The sequence below is a fragment of the Furipterus horrens genome, unplaced genomic scaffold (assembly GCF_987537825.1).
Source record: "Furipterus horrens unplaced genomic scaffold, mFurHor1.1.pri manual_scaffold_6, whole genome shotgun sequence".
Lineage (NCBI taxonomy): Eukaryota > Metazoa > Chordata > Mammalia > Chiroptera > Furipteridae > Furipterus > Furipterus horrens.
Window position 1 is genome coordinate 150,318,337 of NW_028327176.1, and position 11,868 is coordinate 150,330,204.

Genomic DNA, 11,868 nt, shown 5'->3' on the forward strand with positions numbered 1-11,868 from the left:
ATAATTTTCTATATCAAAAGCAAAATTAGCATTATTATTTTCTTTTTAAAGGGATACAAAATACAGAATTCTAGACCCTATTATTAGAGATTCTGATCCATTTCGCCCGGGCTAAGGCCTGGGAATCTGTGCTTTATAAAATCTCCATTGGAATGTGATGACCAGTCAGGTGGGGGAACCTGTACTCCACCGAATTCACCACAGGAGCCTCTCAAGCAGCTGTCCGAATACCCACTGGGCAGCATACCCAACACTCCATCACAGACAAACATTGAGATGACATAGGCTATCTGAAAACTCAGGGTGACTGGGTTTTATTTTGAAGGCTCCTGATCCTACTGATACCTTATTCCGAAATACTTTTCTCTCAGATTCTTATTGTTTAAAAAAAAAAAAAAAAGGCCAGTTCTGAGAAGATGCATGTTAAGTACTCTTCAAAACTATCAGAGTCATTAAAAACAAGGAAAGTCTACTGTCTCTGCCAAGAGGAACTTAAGGGGACATTGCTGACTAAATGTAATATATCCTGGATGGGATCCTGGAACAGAAAAAGGACATTAGGTCAAAACTAAGTATGGACTTCAGTTAATAATAGTGTATTAGTATCAGTTGGTTAATTGCAACAAATATACCATGCTAGTGGAAGATGTTAATAATAGGGGAAATTGGGTGTGTGATACATGGAAACTCTCCATACTCTGCACATAATTCTATAAATCTAAAGTGGTTTTAACATAAAAGGTTTATTAGAAAAAAGATTCAGGTTACAAAAGACATAATGATGTGATGTGGCAACCTCAGTGGTAGCCCTTTGTAAATCATCTGAGAAAGGTGAAAATACCTGAATGGGCATGAAGAATGTAAGTAGGGTGTCGTCACTTTCATGTCGCAAGTGTGGCCATTACTGTAACCTATTGGTCTGAGTCTCCAGGAATGACAGGCCATTGCTGTTACTGTTGTAGGTAATTGAGGACAGAAGAGACCTATTACTCTCAAAGGTCACAGTGTAAATGTTTGGTAGATGAGGGAGAGTCAGGGCTTCTACAGAGGCAAGGGGAAAGCATGGTTCTGGGCATTGCAGTTCATCATTTGCCCTTTGAGAACACCTGTTATGTCCTTGAAGTGCAACCTGTCCTTTATTGGCAGAACAGACCCAGTGCTGGGTAGGATAACCAGTCCCTGTGGCCAGTGGCTCAAAGCCAAGTGTTCTCTCATTAAACAGCAGCTGAAATGTTCAAGTTGTAACCTACAAAACAATGCAGCCAAATACTGTTGGCCACTCCCTCAGTGTCTGTAATAAAAACACAGCTGGAACAGAGAAAAACTGCATTTCATTTTATAACAGGATAGATAATAGGCTCTGCAGATGAGAGGGAAACCATATAGTTTATAAATTGCACCCTAAATTGGAAGCATTTTAACTATCACTCTGCTTTATTTCTCTAAAACCAAAACTTCTTTTAGAAACTCAAATAACATTTTTATTTTATAGTTCTCAGAGAGAATGTAAAATCACTGTCATTCTATTGTAGCTGGATCAATAATAATATTAATGACTATGGCCAAAGCATTAAACATTAAAGTGCTGCCATTGCTACTTATATATGTGCTTGCTGTTAACTATCACTTCTGTCTCCTTGGACAACAAACATACATGTGCCCAGTTGCTGGAAATGGCCCCTTCCCACCAGAACCATCTAAGGATGGTGTTCACCTGGGAGCCTGGCTGCCCGTTCCTGGGTAAAGCAAGAGAGAGCTGGAGCTAGATGTGCTTTGCTCATTGGCTGGCTGTGGTGATCAGAGATCAGTTGCAGAAAAAGCAGTCCACTCTAGGTAGATTAAATGGAGAGTAATTTATTGTAATATTTTAGGGGGTTTTCAGAATCACTGGAAGGCCAGAGAAACAGACTGTAGACCAAGCTTCCAGGAACAACTCTCAAAACCATATGGCAAACTCTCAGAGTGGCTGCTGTATCTGCCTTGGTCAGGAAGCTGTCACAGCAGCTGCTGGCTGCAAAACCAGCCACCTCCCCCATAATCAGGAGGCTGCCACTGCAGTGGCCAACTCAGGAACATGTCACCTTTGCCAGTCTATAGAACGGCTACCGTACATCCTGCTTCTTCACATAGGACTCAGTTCCAAATCTTAGCCTTCAATAGTACAGCTGGTGGGTAGAACCTAAATTACATCTAGAACCCAAATTGCCTGGGAGTCTCGGTTGTCGTCGTTATTGTTGTTATTATTACTGTTTTGCTTTTGAGCCTCTGCACACTAGGAGGGGAGATCAAGTGAATATTGAGAAATCTAATGTGTTATCTGTCAGTCTACCCCTCTGGCCATCCGATTATCCATGCATACTCCTCTTGCTATAAGTAGAATCCACTCATTCCCCGCCACCACCACTCTGCAAGTTATTACATCCTACTCAAAGTCCAGGAGCTCTGGGTTCTGTGCAGCTCTCTTTATCAGGTCCAGATGAGGCTTCTTCTAATCTAGTGACCTATAAGCAAAAACACTGCCTGTTCGCTCTCAACATACAATGGCAAAGTGGAAGAGGAACTCTCATCCAGAAAGGGAGAGGGTAGGAAACAAACAACTGCCATTGGTATTAGCAGCGATCAAATTCCATTAGGCAAGACTGAGGGCAGTACCCTACTTGGATAGTGGAGTAAGGTCCTTGGTATACAAGCCATCTCCCATTAGATGCAATGAAAGTATAGCTGATGGGCAGTCATTTTTTTTTTTTAGTATCCCTAAGTCTAGTTGTACTTCTGCTAGTTAAGGCACTGCCTAATTAGCCAGACGTGGAAGAACTATGTCTGAGGGCTCTACCCCCTTCTCCACTCCTCCCCCTCTGACAAGCTTGGAATAGCCTCTAAGGCTCATGTGTATTGCAGTGTGTGTGTGTGTGTGTGTGTGTGTATGTGTGTGTGTGTGTGTGTGTGTGTGTGTAACAGTATAATAAATATAACAGTATAAATAAGAAGTTATCTTTTAAAAGAATGATGTTCTAACTCTAAGAAATAGTAAATGTTATGGTATCTAGAGTTATTGGCTCCATTACCCCAGGTGATCATCAGCTATACATTTGTTTCAGTATCTGTACAATAGAATTGACATTGTCAAAGTGAATTCCCATGGACTCATTCGAAGTACATCACTTTGTGGGAGTGTTGAAATACATATATATATTGCCCTTTCCTCAGCATTATGTTTAAAGAATACATATACGTATATATTAGTGTATATAGGCATAAATATTAATATACATTATATATCTGTTACGTGTGTGTACACATACACTAATTTTTAATTTAGTGGATCTGATGGCAAATGAGTCTTCAAAAGATAGAGGTTGGTAACCTTAGACATTACAAATGCATACATTTCTTTGAGATATTTGAGGTCATTTGTACTTTCATCTGTAAATAATTGTTCTGTGTTATTCATATTGCTTGGGCTTAGGCATAAAATCCTGAACTTTTGCAAGACTGCATCAGCATGCCCTTCTTCGACATGGCTGCCTTACAGTCTGGAGGCAGATAAGGGTTTGAGACACACACACACAATAAGGGCTTTGCTGGCCTCATGCTCTCTCCATAACCAAAATGCCACTTCCTTCTCTCTTATCAAAATCTTTAAAGAGTTACTCTGCTAGCCCTGGCCAGTGTGGCTCAGTTGGTTGGAGTGTCATCCCGTACACCAAAAGGTGGTGGGTTCAATTCCCTAGTTAGGTCACATACCTAGATCGTGGGTTCGGTCGTGGTCTGGGTGCATGCGAGAGGCAACAGATCAATGTTTCTCCCTCACATCAGTGTTCTGTCCCTCTCTCTCCCTCCCTTCCCCTTTCTCTAAATCAATAAGCATGTCCTTGGGTGAGGATTTAAAAAAGAAGAAAAAAAGGACTTACTCTGATATAAAGAGTTGAGATTCCTTGTTGCTGAGCCTTTGAAGGGCCTTATCTGCATCTCTGGTCTGCACGGTGGTACATGTTCTGTTCCAGCAGCCCAGATGTTTCTCTTTATTTCTTTCCTATCACCCCTTTTACTCCTTTTAATGGTAGCTTATTTAGGGACTGGCGTTATCTTCATCTTTGCTTTAATGAATTTTAACCTGCCTGTGGAATTTCTAACCTCCCTTTCAGCATCTCTGCCGGAGGCCAGTCTAATCATTCCATTACAACAGCAGCTGTCAAAAGGATTTGGAAATGTTTGCATTTGAAGGAATCAGATTTGTTTACTATTTTTGTCGTGTTCATTAGCTCTCAATGGCATAATAGACTGAAATAATTGGATTTTGTGTGTATAGACTTGTGTGTTTTAGCAGGAGTAAAAAAGGGAAGTAATTATTTTTTACCTTATGAGGTTCAGAATGTCACCAGCAGCTAATAACATGGTTTAATGGCCCAGTCCTGGATAAGTGCTTGCCCCTCAGGCCTGCCACCTTTACTCTGCGGAACCATACCCCTGGGGGGCAAGGCAGCAAGTAACTCTGAGTGCTTCTCCAGTTTCCAACACTGAAATGGGTGTGGCGGGGTATATAAAAGCAAATATGGACAGAGCCTGCTGTCCAGGATCCCAGAATATTGGGGTGTGTTATGCTTTCTGTTTTGTTTTATTAGAGGTAGTTTGAAGATTGACACTTGCCTCTTGATTTCAGCCCATTTAGTAAATTTATTATTCTCTCCATGTCACTATTTTCTCACCTCTAAAGGGGAATAACAACTCCCACCTCCTGCCTCACTCTTGTTTTGAGTCCCTTTGATAGCTTTGCCCCCTAGAAAACCCCACCTGTGGGTTAGCTGAGGAAGGGAACCTAAGGGCAAGGCTTGTATGGGGAACCCTAGCTTCCCCCTAGTCTGGAGTAATCCAGGTCACACTGAATTCAGCTTCTGCATTTAGAAAGCCAAGGTAAAAATCATCTTTCTTAACCACACATCATTCATTCATTCACTGAAAAATTTTTGAGCTCTTACTACATGTCAGGTGCTCTTCTGGGCACTTGGGTTAAAAGGGCGGTAGAAATGAAGTTGTACATCCATATAAATAAATACACACATAAGTAAAAGATTGGATAGTGATAAATTCTATGCAAGAGCAAATTAGATTAGGGTAATGGGTTTAGAAAGACATAAAAGTACCCAGAATTTCTAAGGAAAAAAATAACAGAAAAGTGGTTCTAAAACAGTCTGTCCAATATGCCAAGGTTGTGGGTTTGATCCCCAGTCAGAGCACATACAAGAATCAACTAATGAATGCATAAATAAGTGGGACAACAAATCCATGTTTCTGTCTCGCTCTCCCCCCTTTCCTCTCTCTCTCTAAAATAAAATAATAAATAAATAAATAAAACGTTTCATATTTGCACTGTGTCATACAGTGACCATTGCTGCATGTGGCCATCAGGCACTTCAGAATATGGCTAGTGCTTCTGAGGAACTATTTTAAATTGTATTGAATTTTAATTAATTTAAATAGCCACATGTGGCTGATGGTTACTATATTGAACAAGTGCAGTTTGAGAGCTCCATTTGGGACTTCAGTATCTATACTTATGCAAAAAAAGTGTGACGAATATGCAGCATTAGCTTTATTTTTTAAGATGAAGAAGCAAACACGTTCTCACTGTGTCATCTTGGTAGAATAGATTCATGACTAGACTTCAGTATGTAACTTGCTGGAAAGATACAAGCAGCCTAACAAGGGAACGAAAGAGAAGCAACGGAGAGTCACACGCAAAAAATCCTGTTAGAATGGCATCCATAAACTAGGGGCTAAAGACCCTGAGAAATGAGCAATATTAAAGGCTAGAAATAGAGAAAATCATTTCATGCAGTTTATACCATAGGCCCCTCTGTCAGTTAGATGATAAGGATTATTATTTCCTAATAGAAATTACAAAACTGGCAGAAGGACGAATAGACTAATAATCAAGGGCTAGTGCTCTTCATGCATTTTCTGAGGTTTGGCTCCATTGAGACCAGAGCATCTGATCAATGTGAACGTGCCTTAATTACAGTTTTCTCCTAGAAAGTAAGAAAGTGGTGAGAGAAATGACCTAATGATGACCATTAGCTGCAAATAAAGGAGCTGGCCAAGATCTTCTGCAAGGTCTTCTTCAGCTACACTAATCTTTTGATTCTGCGACTGTCCTGACCAACAAAGAATGAGTTGGTGAGGTGAAAACAGCAATGGGAGAAAATTTGGAGTTTGTGGTAGCAACAACAGGGACCACTAGGAGGGAATAGATTGTTTCAGAACCATTACTAAATATCCTGGAAATGCCAGATGGGATTTGATGTATGTCAAAATGCTGATGACAGGAAAAATATAAGATTTTAACATATGGAAAAGTATCACATATATACAATTATTGAAATTATACAAATATTGTCTAATTTTTCTCTCACCAACTACAAATCATCATGACATTACTAAACCCAGAAGACATTTCAATCGGACCAATTAAATATTTTCTGGTTATTAAGTCAGAAAAAAAACTTTAGGAATTGAAGTTTAAAAGGGACTGAAACAGTAGTTCTGCATCCAAGTGTAAGTAAGATACAGTTATGACATGGTTAGATATTCACCAAGCGAGTAATACCACATTTAAGAAAGAGCATAAAAGGGCACCAGTAAGATTTTTCTTTAAAAATATGTGGTGTGTCTAATGGATTCCTTCCTGAAGTGTTGCTCTTCTGTGAATGGGAACTGCAATAAGGCTAAATGCCACCCGTCCTTGGAGTCTGAGTGCACCCAGCAATGGGGGGTGGGCAGCCCATAATGAGCTGACAAATACATCATTCTAAATAAGACCGTAACATTCCTTGACAAAAAATACAGAGGTCTCCTTAAAGAGGGAACTAGGTGTTGTAGATAAAAAGAAATGAGCTTACAAATTTGTAATTGTAATATTTTATCTCCAGAAATACAACTAGCATTTGAATTAGCAGCAAAAGGTCTTATGCCCTTGGGGGCTGTGAGAAGAAGCTAGAAAAAAATAATCTGCCCTCCATTTATGGTCAGCAAAGAAATGTGAGTCCATTTTCTACCATGAAAGTGCAGTAAAAAGCCAACTCTACTGGAATGAATAAAAACAGTAGTCTCACAATTTCTACATCACTTAGTGTTTAAATACTGTTTTGTTTTGTTTTGTTTTTAATCCAGAAACAGATGCCATCTAAGCTAATAAAAAGACAATTCCATGTAGTATTGGAAATGCTACGGGGTTTACCTCCATCTCTGTTCAGTGCCTTCAGAGACGAAATGCCAACCCGCAGCCCCTTGTGAGGGTCTTGGGTGTTTTAATATCACTTCCCCACCTTGGATATGTGTAAGCCAACGGGGAAATCATTAGGAAATGTGTGGTGAATCTAGTGTTGCTGCTTATCTTTACAATTAAATGTTAAATTATGCCTTCTCAATGTACCATTAGAAACAGTATAGAATTTAAAAAGAAAGTTCTTGCTTTAAAATATTCAATTCTGTTCATTGTCCACAAATATGATACGTATTATTTTAGATAATTTCAGTCTCCTTAGACCAAAGATTCTTAAACTTTACCAAGTATCAGAATCACCTGGAGGATTTGTTACACCTTTGCCGCCTCCTATGCTCAGAGTTTCTGCTTCACTAGGTCTGGGGTAGGCCTGAGAATTTATATTTTTAACAAGTTTCTAGGTGATGTTGATACTGCTGGTCTGGGGACCACACATGGAGAATTAGCCACTGCCTTAAGCCTACGAGGGACTTATTGTGATTATGGGTTTGTCTTAAGCTTCTTTCTGGGCCAAATCCATGAATAAATATTTCAACATTACAATTTTGTTACTTAATACAGACTTCGAATCTAGAAGAATAAAAAGGACATAGGGACAGTTGATGCATTTTCTGCTTCCCTACATTGTTTTTGAAACTATAGTGAGGTAGTGTTTGAACTCTGAACACACCTGCCACTCAGTTGGGTACCATTTAAGGCCAGTGCCTGACATTTCATATTTAAAATGTGTGTAATGGTTTATCATTACTCCACATGGCAATGAAGCAGTTTACTGAGAACTGGGGTGAGGACTCCTGATTGACTTACTGAAACCCGAGGCACTGGGTGGAAATGTCTGGCCTGTAGCCCTGACTGTGGTTGTCCCGGCCCTCCATCGCCTGGCAGTCACTGAGCCCCAGTCCTGTTGCCTCCTACAGCCTGCCTGCCTGTGTCTTCAGCGGAGGCCTTTAAGGGACAAAGCAGTGACTTGGTGACTTGGTATTGTCCCTTCTCTGTTACATTAAGGTTTAGTTCCCAGACCATGTCTTCCTACATTCGTTGGATCTCCGGTGTGATTTTGTAACAGAACCCCTGGGCTGCTCTGACTGAAACAGAACCCACGGGCTGTTTAGTTAGGGGCCCGATTGCCCGCCGCCAGAATTATAAATCTCAATACCAGAGTTTAGTGAAAAGAATAAGAATTGTTTATTTGCACATAGTTCTGCCTCCCCCTCCCAGACCTGGCCAGTCTTAGGAAAGTCAGAAACACTGTTTCCCTATTTCCTAGGCACAGTTCAGCTTTATCAGTAGCTGCCAATCACTCAGTTCTGATTGGGGAGGTCCTTTCTGTGCTGTGGTGCCCTCCAGCTCTCAATGCAGGACCGCCTGGATTCTCAGCCTCCTTGCAAACTGCCTTCTTCCTGCAAACTGCATGGATCTCCTCTCCTCAAAGCAGCCTGGAGGGACCTGCTCCTCCAAGCCACATGGAGGGAGCACACCAGAGCGAGAGGCATCTAAAATGTCCACAGCTGCTTATATATCCCTGACTGTGTCCTCTGACACAGTGGGTGTTGCAAACAGTTCTGACCATTCACAAAACCTTAGGTAGGCTCTGTGTGCTCCTTCCATACCATCCCCTGGTTCAAGACCCCTCCCATCTTCCTGAGCCTTGGAAGTAAAGCGGATCTTTGTGCAACAAAGTTTCCAGCCACTAGCCCCAGGCATGCACAGGCATCCTGAAAGCTGCTTCCTTTTCCCTATCTCCCAGCCGTGAACTCTGGGGTTTGTTTTTGGACTCCCCTTGTTTCTGTAACAGTTTCAGCCACAGAGGTCTTCATTAATGCACAGAGGGTTCTGGGCAAAGGTCTGGCTTCAAAGACTGGACAGAAACCATTAGTCCCATTTAAAAATTGACTTTAAATGTCTCATCTGTAAAATGGGGAGTGTAATCCCTGTGCTTCCTGCCTCCAAGATGGCTATGAAATTTAAATAAAATAATTACATGTGAAAGGGATGCGAGAGGGAGGAGATATTAGGCAGGTATAGCTGGTATGGTTCAGGAGGCATTGTTATGGCTGGTGCTTTGATGACAATCTCTAAAAATGCTAACAGAGCCTGCTTTTTAAAGGTCAGGTTAAAATGATTTGATCTGAATATTATCAGCCATTAAAGGATTCTAGCATCTCACTTTGAATTATGTAAATGACTGTAGAGTTGCTGTATTTTTGTAAGGGAAAATTGAGAAGAGTTCATATATTAATCATCCTAATTATTCACCATTGTAATGTGTCAACCACAGGCGTTATTAACGGTAACTTGTATTTGGGAGAAAAGCATCATCGCCAGGCAGGAGTGCAAACTGAGATTCAGAGTCTCATGATTCTTTCACCTGAGCCATTCATTGTTTTTAACTTTGAGTAAATCATTTTATCCTTTGGTTTTCATTTACTTAAATGAGGATACAATCTAAGATTATGTGAAATTATCAGAGTGCTTTGAAAAAATGGGAGTATTTCATAAACTAGATACCAAATTTGAGTTACAAATATATTACAGAGGTGAAAACAATTGAGGTTCACTCCAGGCGTCCCAGCTAACCAAACAGCCAGGCATCCCGAATGCCTTCCTAATCAGACGTGCATGAGCAAAGCTAGATCCCAGCCAGCAGAGTAGGTCCTGCAGATTTTCTCCCTGTGTCATCTCGGTGCCCTCCTGTAGAGAGCTATCCTCCCAGCCCTGGGCTAAGTGGCTAAGTGTGTTGTTAATTGCACTCCCCAACCCTCACAACATCTTTTTAGATTCCCCCCACCCACCGACCCACTGGTGGCCTCTTCTTGACCTTCCACCCACACTATGCACATACTCACTCTGCATCACACCTGACTTGGTTGACTCATCCCTGGAAGACTTGCCTCCAACTAAGAATGTAATAACTAGTAGTGCTCAACCTTTCTTGAGTAGAGGGTGTGTGAGACACCCGGCTGCATTTTGACAAGGGCTTTCTGGAGACAGCGCCTTCCCCAAGGGGTGGATGGCAATTTCAAGCACTACAGCAGGCTAGGTGGGGTGGGAACGGAGGGGTATTTTTGAATAGAGAGATTCTTGGGTGCTTTTTAAATCATCTCAGAAAGGAAGAAGGCTGCCTGTGACAGATTCACAATTCCTCATCCTAAAGCCTGAGGCCAGATGAGTTTCAGAATTCAGAATTTGGGGGATGTTAGCATACTGGGATGGTAAATATGCCTTATAATAATTTATATCTCCAGACTGATTTGAGGCCTTGTCTGATATTTAAACACATTTATATTCACATGAAGTGGGATGAGAATTGTCAGTGGGATGAGGATGTGGCTCCAGATGAGTTTCACTTGGATCAGGTTTTACCAGCCAAGTAACATTAGACTATCAAAGCTTTTAAGACTTTAGAATTGCAAATTAGGAATTATGCACCTGTAATTATTATCAACAACTGTTCATATTTACTTAGCACTTATAGTGTGCCAGGCGCTATGCTAAGTGAGCACTTTATAAACGTAAACTCATTTTATGCCTCTCATCAACCTGTGTGGTAAGAATTATTAGTATCTTCTACTTCACTGATTCCTACTAAATCTTCCTTTAAAAAACTATTGATAACTGTTAAAACTAATCAATGAATTCACTAAAGTTGTGGGATACAAAATTAATATACAAGAAAAAAAATTGAGTGCCTACCATGTGGCCAAGGAGCAAATCGTTTCTCCAGTCACGGGAGAGAGGCCAATAGGTGCACAGACATGGGTGTGCCCACGGCATGGGGAGCAGAGGAGAGAAGAGGAGCCTTCCCAGCCTGTGCTTCAGGGAAGGCTTCCCAGGCAAGGGCTCCAGCTCTGTCCTTCAGGCACAGGAGGAAGCCAGCCAAGAGGGGACAGAGGAGGCCACGATAGCTCCTTGTTACTACTCAGTCTGCGTGTTCAAGGCCAACAGCTCTCAAACAGCTCCCTATGGTCCTTCACTTTATTTTCTTTAATGTAGCCCTCTCTTCTCTCTCCTTTATAGAACACCCATCTCAGCCTTCTCACAAGATAATATCTATGAAGTTCAGCCCCCAAGAGTAGACAGAAAATCTATAGAGATCTTCCTGGCCCACATCCAGGCCAGTCAAGGTATCATGCAGCCCCTCGGGAAAGAAGACACCTCCGTGTACCGAGAATACATCAGAAACCGCTACCTGTGAAGAGAGAACAGGTCCCCCTGATGGCCCTGAGGGGGACCAACAAAGTCAGTTTTCTGATGCTGTAACCTGCTTTGTCCCATTTTAAAAGGCTGATTTCCTGTCAGTCCTTTACATCCAGAGGTTTTTCCTTTCTTTGAATTATAAATTATAGGTAATAAAGAAATGACTAACTATTTTGCTGTCATTGCCCTTGCTTTATTTTAAAAATACTTTGTTCAGAAATGCGGACAATATAGTATCACACCAGCATATTAAGCAGTTAATTTAATGGGTATTTATTGAACACCTGCTGTGTGCCAGGCACTATGGTAAGGTCTGGGTATCACATAAAGAAAATAAACCAATAAATTCCTCTGTTGTGCAAAATGAAGCCAGATTATTTTTTTGTGGTTAA

The 11,868-nt window shown here is 41.1% G+C and overlaps 1 protein-coding gene across 2 annotated transcripts in view; it reads left to right on the forward strand.

Moving 5' to 3' along the window:
* FIG4 (FIG4 phosphoinositide 5-phosphatase) overlaps positions 1–11,647 on the forward strand; it is a 107,168-nt gene extending 95,521 nt beyond the window's left edge. For both annotated transcript variants that reach the window (XM_090279747.1, XM_090279746.1), the window contains one exon: positions 11,297–11,647. In XM_090279747.1, the coding sequence (XP_090135873.1) occupies positions 11,297–11,474 (178 nt within the window). In that variant the 3' untranslated portion in view covers positions 11,475–11,647. The remainder of the gene's footprint in view (positions 1–11,296) is intronic.
* Positions 11,648–11,868: the final 221 nt, after the last annotated feature.